The sequence below is a fragment of the Canariomyces notabilis genome (assembly GCF_033297395.1).
Source record: "Canariomyces notabilis strain CBS 508.74 unplaced genomic scaffold N656scaffold_1, whole genome shotgun sequence".
Classification (NCBI taxonomy): Eukaryota; Fungi; Ascomycota; class Sordariomycetes; order Sordariales; family Chaetomiaceae; genus Canariomyces; species Canariomyces notabilis.
Window position 1 is genome coordinate 2,375,716 of NW_027041823.1, and position 15,637 is coordinate 2,391,352.

The window sequence follows — 15,637 nt, forward strand, 5'->3', positions numbered from 1 at the left end:
TCTGTCCCTGCTAGTAGAGGGGGCAGCACTGTTATGTAAACAGCCTCGCAGCGTATCCAACACTAGTGTAGCCAGGCATCGAAAGTCGGTATGTTGGTATCCAGGCATGTAAAAATAGACTGCATTTCAAAATTGAGGCCGTTTCTTGGATACGGATCGTAGCCATGTACGGCGAACATCTGATATTCTTCCCTCGTTTCACAACCAGGGTATCAGGGTTAGGTAAGCATGGTCAGACAATGTCACAGCCGCCAGGGCCCAGGGGAGATTGAGGTGACGGGACCAGGGCCCGAGCTCGGGGACATCGACCGAACCTCGGCATCTGTTACGTGGGATAACCTAGCATATGCTACTTGAGATATCATTCAAGAATCCACCTTCGAAAGCCCGTCATAAAGGTGATCCTCAAACGAGAATTCTATATAGATTTTGTCCGCATTCGAGTATTTTGTTTAATCTGCTTTCTTCTATCCGTATTCTCTACCTTACTGTCTGCCTCTGTCTCATCATCATCTTGAAGCCGTCTTAGTCGAGCCTCCTTCCTTCTGGAACACCGCTAATACCCCAATTGTTGATCGTTGATGTTTTAAACCCGCCGTTGGACGCCTTTCAGGCCTGGCCCGATTTGCGCGCGCCGCTCCAAATCTGTTGCATTCTTTGTACAATACTTAGACTCGGCGACCAGGATGACCGACCGCCCAACGCTCCTTCGGCCGCCTCCTGCCGACCCCAACAAGTCGCCCATTGAAAATGTCTTGGAGGTGACCGAGTTGGCCGTCCTAGGACCCGTGAGTGGACAAAGGCTTGTTATTACCTAGACCAGCTCAGCCCTAACAGTGCTTGGAACAGAACATTTTCACCAACACGCGCCGGCCATGGCACCCCCCTGGAGCACGGGGCATCTACGGGGGCACCGTCATCGCCATGTGCATCGCCGCGGCGCAGCGCACCTTGCCCGACGATTTCCTCGTCCACAGCTGCCACTGCTACTTCTTGTTGGCCGGCTCGTCCGAGCTGCCCATCCTCTTCCATGTCGAGCAGGTGCGCGACGGCCGCTCGTTTGCCACGCGCACCGTCCAGGCGCGCCAGCGCGGTCGCTGCATCTTCACCATGACTGCCTCCTTCGTGCGCGAGGCCTCGGGCGGCGAGCCCGGGAGCCAGGTCACCCACTCCTCACCGATGCCGCTCGGCGAGGATGGCTTGCCGATGCGGCCCCCGCCCGACGACTATTCTGAAGAGTCCGAGATCCTCCGTCAGGGCCCGTTCCAGGGCACCAAAATCGAGGTCGTAGGCCGCGACGGCGCCGAGCCGGGCACCAAAAAGACCCGGCAGTGGATCCGCGCCCGCGGCAAGATATCGGGCGGGTTGCCGGCCCATATAGAAGCGCTCGCCTACGTGTCGGACAGCTACTTCATCGGAACCATCACACGCATCCACAAGCTGTGGCGCTACCCGTTCAAGGCCGAGGATTATGAGAAGCTGCCTGAAGATATGCAGGCCAGGGTCAAGACGCTGCACCGCTATGAAGGCATGGGCGACGACCCGCGCGAGATGGTGGGCCGCCCGGCCATTGGCATGATGGTCAGTCTTGACCACACAATCTACTTTCACGAGCCGAAAAAGGTGCGGGCAGATGAGTGGATGCTCAGCGAGATGGAGAGTCCCTGGGCAGGCGATGGGAGGGGTGTCGTGATGCAAAAAATCTTCAGCAAGGACGGGACTCTCTTGGCCACGTGCGTGCAGGAGGTATGTTTGGCCGTCCAGCCTTTGGCAGTTTCGCCCTGTGACAAGTCAGATGTATGGCTAACTCTTCTCTACAGGGCCTCGTCCGGTTGCAACAGCAGCCCCCGCCCAAGGAGCGCAAGGACTCCAAGCTGTAGGTGGCTTCAATCAAGCCTGACTCAAGTCCAATCGCTGTTTGGCATGCTGTAGCTGTCGGGAGGATTCTCGCCCCGAGTGGTATACCGAGAAAGGGTGCCACAGCACAACAGCATTGTTAGGCGCTTGGATGTCATGGACTGTTCGAAGGGATCCCCGACTGTTACTCCATAGCTTCAATCGTGCTGTTGATGAAGGGTATTTCTGTCGATGGCCGCCGATATTCTCATAATCAATGTATATATGGATCATAAGAACATTTATTATTTTGCTCATTGTATCAGAGGTTTAGACCAGGGACCCATTGGGAAGAAATGACCTCGGAGCCGCATCGATGGGAATCGCATTGTGAATTACGCAGTACTGGCTTTTGGGTCTTCCAGGACGGCACACCAGCCTACTATGCCCGGGGAAACGTCTACACCTTATCTATATAGGCATGGCCCCTGCAACCGCGAGGCCAGAGAATCCTGCAGTTCCTATTTTCCATCCTCGAACCAACTGTTCGTTGAAACCTCCAACTGACTCTTACAAGGTTCCTCAATAGCTGGGTATCGTGTTCATATAAACGTTGTGCCTTGGCTCCCGCCAATCTCCTTCCCTGTGTCGCAAAAATGGCGTATGGCAGATGACGCCAACAGGGATGAGCCATGGCAGGCGTACATGATGAACGGCCTGGTAAATGAAGTTCGCCGATTGTGCAGTGGCATAAATTGCATCTGAAAAAAGAGCAGAAGCTGCCGGGAAAGGGGTTCTACTTCCGGGAGCATACGGACCATCGCAAATAATCGCGACATTGGCCCGCCGTTTTTGAATGCGCGTTCCTTGATGCTTGGATAAGGATCTGGGTTCAGATGGTGACACCCTCCAAGCTTAGCACCTTGGACTTATCCTCGAGGATCTGAGCGCGAAAATCAATGATCCCCCGGGCTATTGTGTCGAAGTCCTTGACTCTGTCGGCCTTGAACTTCTGGAGAAGCTCCCGCAGGCCCTGGATGAAACGGCTCTTCTGTTCGCCTTTGTAGTCGTCCGGATTGCCAAGTTCCAGGAGGATTTGGTCATCTGGGTGATAGAGGGCTAGGAGTCAGCGTCGAGAGGGGCGACGTGAAGGTCTGTTGTTAGCAGCCCATTCAAAGTCGGGAAAGACTCACCAGGTGGGATAATGGAGCTGAAATGCTGGAATTGGCATTGGGGCGGACAGTGCTCTCCACTGAGTTCAAAGGGGCAGAACTCCTTGTGCGGGTCAATCCTGTTGCTGTATGTCAATGACTTCAAACCGCCGGCAACCGAGTTTTGGTAATCGGCATGAAACCGATAGGCGTGGAAATAGCGAAGAGGACTTCGGTAAGGGGTTAATTTGCGGTCCGGCTTTGACGCCGGTTCATGGTGCAACTATCTTATCATCAGCTAAAACATGCCGAGCCACTGGAAGAAACGACGTTTACTTCTCCTGAAGGCTCGTTCTCCATCTCCTGCAGCGCCTCGCGGGGCTGTGCGACGCCCGAGATCTGATCTGGTATTGGTACTGACGTTTGCCGTGCAGCGTTCGTGTCATCATCTGTATCGACTCCAGGAGGGGCTTCTGCTGCTTCTGGTTCCGACGCTTTGGGCTCTACCTCCATCGGCGTATCCTCGTCGGGGTTAGATGGACCAGCTGGCCCAGGGCCTTCAGAGGCAACGGAATTCCTCTCAATCAATGCCCTTGGTTCTTGGGTTGTAGTCAAGGCATTCAAGGTATTCGCAGTATTCGAAGCGTCCATCTCAACATTCATGTCGCCTTTTTGTGAGGGCTGATCGGCGTTCTGCTCAGGATCACGCCCTTTGGGGGCTGATATTCCCAAGCCTTCCTCGTTTGAGGTCTCCTCGATAACATTGCTTAAACTGTCTTGTAGAAAAGCGGTGCCTCCGGTGGTGGTTGCTGCCAGCGCCTCGGATTCGTTGGGCCTGCCGGGCCCCGATGGCCGTCGTGTCTGCTCCTCTGGAAAACCGGTCTCCTCCATTGACACATCCCCAGCCTCTCGACTCTCATCGGATATTGCAGGAGTCGATGATGCCGAGGTATTTTCGGCATGAGAATCAGAAATGCCTAATGGCCATTAGCGAATGGGTCCAGCCAGAGTAACATAGGCAGTGATTTTATTCCAGGAAGATAGTACCTGAAATATTGACCGGGCCCAAGCCATTGGCTTGTTGCTTTCCGGCATCAGGGCCGGTATCAAGTTGGTCCAACTCATCAGTCAGTAACCTCTTTTCAGCCAGGCTTTTTCTAATTTCAGCCTCCAGTTTTTCTTCCTCGTCTCGCAACTGCTTCAGTCGGTTAAGCTTCTCTCCGAGAGAGGGATCAACCTGAGCCAGGTCAAGGCTCATGATCCGACTCCGACGTTCCGTCCTCTTGAGAGGATCCAGATCCAACGTCTCCGAGGAATTCGGCAGCGTCGTCAACGAGCCATCAAGCATGGGTTGGGAAGTAGGCCTATCTGGCTGGATGGGGCTGCCCATGGATTCGGCCCGCTCACCTCCATTGGGCGGAAACGTTTCGCTCTCCTTGGGTTCCGGAGTCCACCCCGCTGGATTTGGTGTTAGAGAGCCTCCTGAGCTTTGCTTCGCTTTCCGTCTCGCCTCTGCCAATGCAATTTTCCTTCTCATCTCTTGAATTGCCTTCTCTTTGGATTCTAATTCACTCACTCGCCTCGTTCCGTTGACTGAGCTACTGGGCGGTGTGAGTGACGGGGCAGGGCTTGAAAACTGACGGGGAGAAAAGGTGTCCGTGAGCGGTGGGAAGTCACGGATAGAGGGCCCACCCTGGGTCCTATTATCACTGGATTGAATGGGTGACGTCTCAACTGGGGAGCTCATATCCATGTCCAACTCCATTTCCTCGTCATCCGATCCGTCACTGACATCGATGATTAGAGAAGTCTGCTTGTGGGTCGGGTCGAATGGTCGCTTGGCGGGTCCCGGAGGACCTGAAGCATAGTCCACAAAGTCCGATGCCACTGGTCTCTTGCGGTGGTTTGATGAACTGGGCTTAGAGTTTGGTGATAACAGCAAACCAGGAATGGAAGGACCAAGTCCGGCACTGGACGCGCGAGCAGGGCCCGCTTCGGGGCCGGTAGAGGCTGTTATAGATTCAGCTTCGGCTGGCCGACTCATTTGAGAGGAGCTGGCCAGTGCATCGTTGCTCCTCTGTGCGTCTTTCTGTTCGTTCTTCTCTGCTGCCGACTTTTGTGCTTGTGCTTCTCGGGATTTTTGCAGAGCCGCTATCTTCTGCTGGAGCAGACGTTCTTTTTCGCCCCATGCTTTTGTTTTCGTGGCGGTGGAGGAAGCGGGCGCGGCGCTCTGAGATTGTGGTTCGACCGTCGCTGGCTTGGACTGTGGCGCGGTTGGCATTGGTTTTGCTGCTGCCGGTGTCTTGGCAGCTTTAGCAGCAAGAAGCCGTGCAATACGATCTTTCCGCTCTTCCCCTTTGCCTGCTTGACCGGACACAACGGACGAATCCTTAAGGGGAGGACCCGAGGGTTGCGCCTGCGCAGTGGCAGGAGCCCCTGGCTTGGTCACCGTGGAATTGGCCCCTCGGGCGGACTGGGGGGTGTCATTTGGAGGTGTCAAATGATCATCGGCTGCCTTTGGCATGTCAAGGTGCAGGTCTCGGAACAAGCTCTTGATCAACTTCTCGTCGAAGCCTTCATCAATGTAGTTTTGATACTTCACCCCCAGCGGCCACAACCGCAAAATCGCCTTTTGCGCCTCCTTTTTTGCTTCATGCAAAGATTTAAAAGGACCAAATGAGTCCTCTTTGGATTCAGCTGGCGTCTCCAACCGCTGTGGATTGTCGTTGGCCGATGGATTTGCAGTTGAACCCGCATTAAGTTGTAGGCCGGGTACAGCCGTGGTGCTCGCGCCCGCAACTGCCGGAGTTGAGCCTGATTGTATCTTAGGGTCTGCAGCGAAGTCAGTCACGCTCCAAAGATGAGAGAATTGATAGTTACCGTCTCCACTACTAGAGGCTTGCTGTGGTGTTGGAACTTCGCTCTGAATTTCCCGCGGAGACAGAAAGGGCGAATATGATGCCGACCGTTCACGACCTAAGACATTTAGCAGCCAAATCGGGATTTCTGGGATTGGAACCATACCTTCATTGTCCCGTGGAGCATTTCCACCTTCCCCCTCGTCACTCCCGTAGAACCCGCCATCGGGCGTGTCAGCAGCGCTCGTCGGTTGACTTGGATTGGTAACAGGCATCAGCTTGGAAACAGGTTTTGCCGCATCTTTATCGGATTCCCGAGGCTCATACAAGTCTTCAAACTGTCCTTCGCTCAACTCGCCTTCCTCAACATCGGCATTAGCGGGCGGGCGGGTTGGGGGAGGAGCGGGCTGATTCGAAAGGCTCGTGGTCTCCCGCGGGCCGTTGCTAGCAGAGTTTGCTTGTGAATGCTTCGCAAGAAGCGAGCTTGCCGTGGAAGGCTGAGGCATCGGGACGTGCGACACAGATGTTGGAAAGAAAGGTGGCTGAATCCAAGAACTCGGACCAAGCCCAAAGTCCGACGGATCTCTGCCCGGTGGCGGCGGCGGCCCTAACCCAAGGCCCGGTATTCGATTCGCATTGTAATCGAAAGAGGCCTGTGACGCTGCGCGGTTTATGGCTGGGGCGGGAGGGTTGTTTGGCGGGGCATAACCAGGTGCGGGAAAGTGGGGAGCATTGGGATAGTGGTAGCCCTGCTGCGGTTGTTGGCCATGATACGGGCCATAGGGATATGGGTACGGGTATTGTGACATGATGGCGAGATTCGGGAAAATACGTCGTTAGAACGTGGGCATCTCAAGAGCCGGCGGTTTGGTGGCGCGTCTGTCCAGCGCAAATAGACCGTATCGTGGTCAAACGCAAACACAGCAGAAGAAGCCGCCTGGGTAGCGATCAAGGAGACTGGCGCAATAGCCAGAGACAAAGGACCGTCGGTCGCCGTGCGTCGCGAGGGTCGCGAGGGATGATTCGTTCCGATACTTCGAGGTTGACCTAGCAGAACGCGAAATCTCAGGGCCTGAAAACTGAGATGGATAGGGCGTAAAAAATAAGCTCATAGTTTTAGGCCGTCGTCACATCGCAAGGGTGGCGGAGTCTGCTGATTGATGCAATGCAAAAACCAAATATCGTCGATGGAGGGTTTGGCTAAGGTGTGGTTTTGGGATTCATTGATGAGAGACGCGAAAATGACCCAGTGACCCGAATAATTCCCTATTTGGTAGCGGCAGGCACTAGACCAAATCCGGATAAGTGTATGTGCACGGATCATTTGCGTAACATCAAAATGGCAGGCTGAGGTTTGTTTACTCTGCCAGGGTAGGCTGGGGCAACCGCAACTCTAACCTCAGGGCACCCGCTCTTTCTATGTTCTTTCTCGACTATCCCAATCCACCCCAGGAACGCCGCAAGGCAAGAGGAATTGTATCCGAATTTTGCATTTCCAATTACTGGCTTTCATCAGCCAGTGTTTCTCTCTACCGTCGCCTTTCTTTTTCCTTTTGCCGTCTTGATTCTCGCGACCCCGCGCGGGGCTCCTTTCTGAATGTTTACATGACCGCTTCGTCGTCACTGCAGCATTTCAGCATCGATTCGGGCAATATCCATGCCTCTCTTGTCATCCTAGACCTCTAGTTGCACCAAATTCAGCGCACCATGTCGGTACGCAACAATCCGTTCGCGAGAAACGCCTCGCACTCGACAGGTTCGAGCGGGCTTGGCAGACCAAAATCCGTTCTCTCCCCCTCGCCGTCCCTGGCGTCGGGTGCGCCCTCCCCACCCGCCCACAACCGGTCGCAATCCCATAATCTGTTTCCGGCAGCATTGGCGCCGCCGGTATCTGCACGGAATGGCAATGGCCATGCTCGTGGAACGTCGAGAGAGGGCACTCCCAGCTCCAGCACATTCGCTCCGTCATTCATCAAGACAGAAGACATGCGGAAGCACACCGACATTGTCAGGGGAATCGAGGGCGAAAATGACTTTTCCGGCAAGAAGTATGTGTGGCTTAAGGACCCGCACACAGCATTTGTCAAAGGTTGGGTGGTGGAGGAGCGTGAGGGAAACAAAATCTTGGTCCAGTGCGACGATGGAACAGTGAGTGTACATCGAAAGGGTTTGGGTGGTACAGCTTACTGACATTGGTGAATAGCAACGGGAAGTTGGCGTTGAGAGCGTTGACAAGGTCAACCCGGCCAAATTTGACAAGGCGAACGACATGGCAGAGCTAACGCACCTGAACGAGGCCTCTGTGGTCCATAACCTACACACAAGATACATGTCCGACTTGATATACACCTACTCCGGGTTGTTCCTGGTGACAGTCAACCCGTATACGCCTCTCCCAATTTATAGCAACGAGTACATCAACATGTACAAAGGCAGGAGTAGAGAAGATAACAAACCACACATCTTTGCCATGGCTGATGAGGCGTTCCGCAACCTTGTCGATGAGAACGAGAATCAGAGCATTCTTGTCACTGGCGAATCCGGTGCTGGAAAGACCGAGAACACCAAAAAAGTCATCCACTACCTCGCTGCAGTCGCGCATTCCCAAGCTCCAGTGAAGAGCAGAGGACAGCAGCACTCGACTCTCTCCGCGCAGATTTTGAGGGCAAATCCCATCCTCGAAGCATTTGGAAACGCGCAAACGGTGCGGAACAATAACTCGTCCCGGTTTGGCAAGTTCATTAGGATCGAGTTCAGCCGCACTGGATCAATTGCCGGTGCCTTCATCGACTGGTATCTGCTCGAAAAGTCTCGTGTGGTACGCATCAATTCGCAGGAGCGTAACTACCACATATTCTACCAACTTCTCAGGGGCGCAGACCGGCGGCTGAAACAAGAGCTCCTTCTGGACGGCCTGGATGTTGAGGATTTTGCCTACACCCGCGAAGGTCAAGACACCATTACCGGTGTGTCAGATCGTGATGAGTGGGATTCCCTTATGGAAGCTTTTGCGGTCATGGGAATTTCCGAACACGAACAAGCTTCGATTCTGCGGACTATCGCTGCTGTCCTTCACCTTGGAAATATCTCGGTTGTCAAGGAGAGTCGATCTGCCGACCAGGCCCGCCTCGCGCCTGAAGCCAAGGAAGTTGTTGAAAAAGTGTGCAAGTTGCTGGGGGTTCCAGTGGAGCCCTTTGTCCAAGGCTTACTACACCCCAAGGTCAAGGCAGGCAGGGAATGGGTTGAAAAAGTCCAGACCCCAGAACAGGTCCGCTTCAGTGTTGATGCTCTCGCCAAGGGCATCTACGAACGGGGCTTTGGTGACCTTGTCGCCAGGATTAACCGCCAGCTCGACCGTCCAGGCATGGGCCTGGGGGACACCCGTTTTATTGGCGTGTTGGATATTGCCGGTTTCGAGATTTTCGAGCACAACAGTTTCGAGCAACTTTGTATCAACTACACCAACGAGAAGCTACAGCAGTTCTTCAACCACCACATGTTCGTGCTGGAACAAGAGGAGTATGCTAGGGAGCAGATTGAGTGGCAATTCATTGACTTCGGCAAGGATTTGCAGCCTACCATCGATCTGATAGAGCTCTCAAACCCAATTGGCATCTTCTCATGCCTCGATGAGGACTGCGTCATGCCCAAGGCCACCGACAAGACTTTCACGGAGAAGCTGAACACCTTGTGGGATAAGAAGTCGCAAAAGTATCGGCCATCCCGTCTTGGCCAGGGGTTTATCTTGACGCACTACGCCGCCGAGGTCGAATACTCAACGGATGGCTGGCTTGACAAAAACAAGGACCCTCTGAACGACAATGTCACGCGCTTGCTCGCCGCCTCAACCGAAAAACATATCGCCAATCTGTTCGCGGATTGTGCCGACCAAGACGACGAGACTGGCGGTATGCGGAGCAGAGTGAAGAAGGGTCTGTTCCGGACAGTAGCGCAGAGACACAAAGAGCAGTTGTCCAGTCTCATGGCACAGCTGCATCTTACGCACCCACACTTCGTACGATGCATCCTTCCCAACCATACAAAACGACCAAAGCAATTCAGCGGTCCGCTCGTGTTGGACCAACTGCGGTGCAATGGTGTGCTGGAAGGAATCCGCATAGCCCGGACCGGTTTCCCCAACCGGCTGCCGTTTGCCGAGTTCCGGCAACGATACGAGGTCCTCTGTCGGGACATGCCCAAGGGGTACTTGGAGGGTCAGACTGCCGCAAAACTGATGTTGGACAAGTTCGGCCTTGACAAGTCCTTGTATCGCATCGGTCTCACCAAGGTCTTTTTCCGGGCTGGTGTTCTCGCCGAACTCGAAGAGCAGCGAGACGCACTGATTACCGAGATCATGTCGCGATTTCAGTCTGTCGCTCGGGGCTACATGCAACGAAGGATCGCCTTCAAGCGTCTCTATCGAGCCGAAGCAACCAGAGTCATCCAGAGGAACTTCCAGGTGTATCTCGATTTGTGCAACAATCCTTGGTGGCAGCTACTCGTCAGGATGAAGCCTCTCCTAGGCGCGACGAGGACTGCGACCGAAGTCAAAAAGAGGGATGAGATGATCAAACAGCTAAACGAACAGATGCAGTTGGAGGCGCTAGGTCGACAAAGGCTCGAGGAAGAGCGGCGAAACGTCCATGCAGAGATGCTGCGCATCCAACAAACACTTGAGAGCGAGCGTGCTCTGGCGCTGGATAAGGAAGAGATCTTCAAGCGGCTCCAGGTCCGTGAAGCAGAACTCGAAGACAAATTGGCTGGAGCATTGGAAGACCAGGAAAGATTGGAAGATCAACTGGACACTCTGCTCGAAGCCAAGAAACGCGCCGAGGAGGACGTGGAAAAGTACCGGACGCAACTTGAACAAGCAGCTGGCATCATCGCTAGATTGGAGAACGAGAAATCCGAACTTGCGGGGCGTGTTGCGGACCTTGAGCGCGCAATCGACGACATCACCAAGGCGCAGTCGGAACGCAGCGAGCAGGAGGCAGTCCTTGAAGAGGACATCAAGGTGCTGAAAAGCCAACTCGCCCTAAAGGAACGCAAAGTCCAAGATCTGGAGGGCAAGCTGCTAAAGATTGACCAAGACCTAGAGGTCAAGCTTATGAATGCCCAGAAGGAACTTCAATCTTCCAGGAGCAAGAACTCGCACCTCAGTGCCGAGAATCGCGAGATTCAGCAACAATTGGCTCAGCTTTCCAAAACTTCAACCGACTATGAGGATCTGGTTAGAAAGAAAGAAAGCGAGCTGGCCCTGCTGCGTTCCGACAATAAGAGGTATGAAATGGAGCGGCGCAGCTTTGAAGACCAGTTGAGGAGTCTCGGCACAGAAAGAGAGAAGGCTGCAGAACGCCTTCGCGATGTGCAGGCGCAGCTTTCTGCCATGAAATCCCAACAAGCCCAGCTTCAGAGAGAGGCGGAGGACGCGAAGAACCTCCTGGCGGCCCGACTCTCCGAAGACGCTCAAGCCGATCAGAACCGTCACATCCTGGAGTCCCAGATAAGAGACCTCAAGGAACAACTGTACACGACTCAAATGGAGCTCAGCCGAGAACGTCAGTCTCGCGATGATGTCCAATTGCTTGGTGAACACAAGTTTCAGTCGTTGAAAGAGGATTTCGACCGCCTAAACGAGGCAAAGATCACCATCGAGAAGGAGCTATATGCCCAACAGGACACTCTCCGTCGGGCTCTGGAGTTCCGAGCAACAGCAGAACAAGAACGAGACCAAGCTCGTGAAGAAATCCGACGGCTTCGCCTGGCCAAAACTGAAGCCGAGGAAGCCCGCCGTGAAGCGGAGCTGGTAGGGGAGCGAGCCGCCTTCAAGGTGGCTCGGGAACGGGAGGAGAGCTTGCGCAAGGATCTTGATGCAGCTCATGACCGACTCAAATGGTTTGAGGCCGAGTGCACGAAATTGAATCATCAAATCGAAGACCTGAACAAGTTGATGATAGAGTCTGGGGAGTTCGGACTGAAGAACGATCAGGCAAAGGAGCGGCTGGAAAGGGAGCTTCAGACTGTAAAGAGTCGGCTTGCCGCCTCCGAAAACGACAACCGAGCTCTCCTGAACAAGTTGCAACAGAAAGGCCTTGAGATCGCGCGGTCCACATCCCGAGCAAGCGAGGCCTCCCGTAGCCAGATTCTAGGCCTGCAGCGTGAGAAGGCAAGGGTGGAGGAACAAAACGCGAAGCTCAACAAACAACTTGGCGATTCGCAAGTCACAATTGCTTCCTTGGAGAAACGTCTTGAAAAGCTGCAGCTCAACCTCGAAGATCTCAACCACGAGGTAGCCAGAGAGGTACAAAGTAGCCGCAACGCGGAGAAACTCTCGTCCAACTTTACGGTTCAGCTAGCGGAGGCGAATCGCACAATTGAATCGGAGAGGCAACTTCGAACTCAGGCGCAAGGGACCATCCGCAATTTGCAGTCCACGCTGGATGCTCGCGATACCGAGCTAGCTGAATTGAGGGAGCAATTGCTGAATGCGCTCAGAATTGTCGATCCCGAATCCGTGCCCCCTGTTCAGACAGAGAGCACCGGTGACAAATTCCTCAGCAAAGCCTTTGACCTGGCACGGAAAGTTGAAGAGCTGCAGCAGAACCTCCGCGTGCAGGCAGCCGCTCGCTCTAATGCTGAGGCCCAACTGGCGGAGCTCAGGGCAGCTAGGAATGAGTCTCCAACCAGGCCGCGGCTGGAAGAAATCAGCGTAAACGAAGCCCCGTTCAATGGATCACCTACCCAAAGACGATCCAAGTTGAATGGACGCCACTACTCCAACACGTCTACTCCTCCGCGTCGGTCCGCGAATGCCGAAGTCGAGCAACTGCAGGACTCGCTCAAGTCAGAGAAGACTGCGGATATCCTCAGCTTCAACAACCGCATGGACCTCAAAGCTGAGGTTGAGGAGCTACAGAACCAGCTGCAGCTGGCACAGATGCAGAATCGACACTTGCAGAGCCAGCTCGAACGCTCGACTGCCGTCCCGGAAGCGTATCCTGATGAGAGCCGTCGGGTACAGAAGCTGGAGCAAGTGAACAGCAGGCTCCATGACATGCTCGACAAGTCCACGAAGCAGGTGTCGGCTTTGGAGAAAGCCCTACACACCGGTGAACTCTCACTTCGTGATATTCAGACCAAGTCTCACGAGGAAATACTGGATCTGCTCAACAGCCAAGAGGAGTCTCGGCGACTGCTGCTACACAGCCATAACGATGCCATCGCAGAGTTAACCGATATGAAGGAGCATCTAGAGAGACTGAGGCGCGACCGAGCCAAGACCGAGCTCGATCTGCGGGATGCGAAATCCGACCTTCAAGAGATGTCGCTTGCGAGGGAGCAGGAGGCAGCCAGCCGAGCCCAGCTGCTGCAGGAATTCGCCGACCTCCAGATCCGGATGGACGCAGAGGCCTCAAAGCTTGCTGATGTGACTGCCAGCCTCAACCTTTACAAGAGCCGTGCGGACGAGTACTTTAGCAAACTAGAACAGGCTGAAATTGCTGTGCTCAAGGCGAACCGTGCTGAGCAGTTCGCCAAGACACAGGCCAGGGAGGCCGAAGAGAGCTGCGCAGAGGTGATGGCAGAGAGGCAGCGTCTTGATAGCATGATTGAGGACCTCCAACTCCAGAATCAGAGACTGGAAGAGAAGATCGAAGACATGTCAACAGATCTGGAGGCCACGATGCAAGCAAAGAAGCGATTGCAGCACGAGCTTGAAGACTACCGCAACCAAAGGGCAAACGACATTGAGGACAAGGAATCCAGCATGGAACAGCTGCGTAAGAAGTACCAGGCTGAATTCGCCACCCTCACCAAGGAGCTGGACCTCACCCGGGAGGAGAAGCTGTTCAAGCAAGCTGAGATTGCGAGATTGCGCGAGGAGCTCGACGATCTCAGGTCCAAGTGGGATGACGAGGTCCTCAACAGCTCAACATGGTCGAAGGAGAAGGCTCGCTTACAGTCGACGCTCTCAGACGTCATGGCTTCCCGAGACGAGGCGGTCAGTGCTCACAACGAAGCTCAGGGTAAGATCGTGGCCTTGCTGTCGCAGGTACGCTCACTCCGAGCGTCAGTGGACGAAATCACATCGGAGCGCGACAGCCTGCTTCGCGAAAAACGGAACGTCGAAACACGGCTGGAGGAGGCCAAGGCCGGGCTTGAGGAGCTGGCTAAGGGCGAGAGCCCTTCGTTACGCAATGCCGCGAACATTGACAAGGAGATTTTAGATCTGAAGGCCGGCCTCGCGCAGCAGGAGGACATTGCGGCAGCGGCCGTGGAGAAGATGCGGCGTGCAGAGGCTCTCGTGTCTGAAGTTCAAAAGGACATCGTGGCGGAGAGAGAGGCAAGCGCCGAGTTGCAGAAACAGAAAGCTGCTTTGGAGAAGTCACTCAATGAAGTGCAGCTGAAACTTATCGACCTCGAGACTAAGGGTTACTCGACCGCCAGCCACGACATCAAGTTCCTGCACAAGCGGATCCAAGAGGTGAGCTTTTCACCTTTTATGCCCAAGATCCTACATGGATGTACTGACAAGTTTCACAGCTCGAGGCGCAACTCGAAGAGCACGAAAACGAACGCAGCAAGTCGCAGCGCTCAGTGCGCAACGTGGACCGCATCGTCAAGGACCTGCAGTCTCAGATTGAGCGCAAGGACAAGCAGAACACGCAGCTACAGGAGGACATGAACCGGATGCGCGACAAACTGGACAAGCTGCTCAAGACGATTGAGGAACTACAGGCATCCGAGAGCGCCAACGAACTATCTGCGCGGCGCGCGGAGCGAGAGCTTCGCGAAGAAAAGGAAAGGTCGCTCCAGCTGGAGCGCGAGCTTGAAGGGTGGAAGCTCCGGATAGAAAAGGGAGGTTCGGGCGCCAGCGTTGCTGGAAGCGTTTTCGGCGGGAGCGTGCGTGGAAGACATGGCGGAGCGATGTATGGGGACGACGTCAAGATACCCCAACGAAAGAGCAGCATTAGCAGGGTTCCCAGCTTGACGAAGGGGTTCTTGTAGATGGTCGCGGTTAAGGTTGGGTGTTCATCAGCTTTTGCTTTTGGCATAATTCTCTCATATGGGTATTGTTGATGATGGCATGGTCTAATGAGCAACGGGGTCTGCATGTTGGGAACGGGGATATGTCTCTGGGCAGATACCACTTGGGGGTTAATGGGGATGCACTGCGAGCATCGTGTTGTGTTGTTGTCTCACCCCGGCTGGTTAGGCAATGTACTGTATCATCATCCTCTTTATCATGCTGTTAACTCTGGTCACTTTACACTAGGCTTGAGTCTAATTGGGATACATATGCGCGAGCGTGACATTGTCTGCCTCACCACCACCACTCAAGCAGAAACGACAGGCCTGGACGATAAGTGATGTAGTTATGTTGCCTAGGAGCCATGCTATTCTCATAGAGACCATTTGGTGGAGATTTCTCGTGCAATCCTCTGTGGCGCAATTGGCTAGCGCGTCTGACTGTTAATCAGGAGGTTGGAAGTTCGAGCCTTCCCGGAGGAGCTTGTTGAATGTTACCCTAGCAAGGCACTGCCTGGAGCAAGCACCCCTTTTGTTTTCATGGGGGAACCCCCTTTCTTGTTTATTTTTCCCGGCGCCCAACGACGAGAAGGGAGAAGGGCTTTCCATAGTTCTGTGCCCAATGTTATTTTCTGTAGGGTAAACCTTGTTAATGCTGGTCCAGAATGTCTGCCTAACTATGCCTTAGCCACTGCAGAACGGAGTGTGTGCCAAGTCCTCCTCCCGGTGTCGATGTAAACCGAGTCTCGCTTTCCATATAGACGT

The 15,637-nt window shown here is 54.3% G+C and overlaps 2 protein-coding genes and 1 non-coding gene across 3 annotated transcripts; 2 read left to right on the forward strand and 1 right to left on the reverse strand.

Annotated features, from left to right (window-relative positions):
• Nucleotides 1–686: 686 nt before the first annotated feature.
• Nucleotides 687–1,880, forward strand: N656DRAFT_700308 (Thioesterase/thiol ester dehydrase-isomerase; the record flags this gene model as incomplete). The annotated part of the gene is made up of 3 exons (XM_064810858.1): nucleotides 687–788; nucleotides 850–1,746; nucleotides 1,821–1,880. The coding sequence occupies 3 exons, from the start codon at nucleotides 687–689 to the stop codon at nucleotides 1,878–1,880; spliced, it is 1,059 nt and encodes a 352-aa protein (XP_064675313.1).
• Nucleotides 1,881–2,821: 941 nt separating this feature from the next.
• N656DRAFT_773944 (uncharacterized protein) lies at nucleotides 2,822–7,061 on the reverse strand. Its single transcript, XM_064814164.1, has 5 exons — nucleotides 6,012–7,061; nucleotides 5,868–5,963; nucleotides 4,035–5,819; nucleotides 3,324–3,964; nucleotides 2,822–3,270 (listed from the first exon to the last, which is right to left on the reverse strand). The coding sequence occupies exons 1-5, from the start codon at nucleotides 6,652–6,654 to the stop codon at nucleotides 2,956–2,958; spliced, it is 3,480 nt and encodes a 1,159-aa protein (XP_064675314.1). The 5' UTR covers nucleotides 6,655–7,061; the 3' UTR covers nucleotides 2,822–2,955.
• An 8,220-nt stretch (nucleotides 7,062–15,281) lies between these two features.
• N656DRAFT_t7 lies at nucleotides 15,282–15,355 on the forward strand. The gene has a single exon. It is a non-coding gene; the product is annotated as a tRNA-Asn (tRNA).
• Nucleotides 15,356–15,637: the final 282 nt, after the last annotated feature.

Excerpts from the sequence above, each read along its gene's own strand:
- N656DRAFT_773944 (XM_064814164.1), bottom strand. The coding sequence starts at position 6,654 with ATGTCACAATACCCGTACCCATATCCCTATGGCCCGTATCATGGCCAA. Across the intron at positions 5,964-6,011 it reads TGCTCCACGGGACAATGAAG|GTCGTGAACGGTCGGCATCA; the intron begins GTATGGTTCCAA and ends TAAATGTCTTAG. Across the intron at positions 5,820-5,867 it reads AGCCTCTAGTAGTGGAGACG|ACCCTAAGATACAATCAGGC; the intron begins GTAACTATCAAT and ends ACTTCGCTGCAG.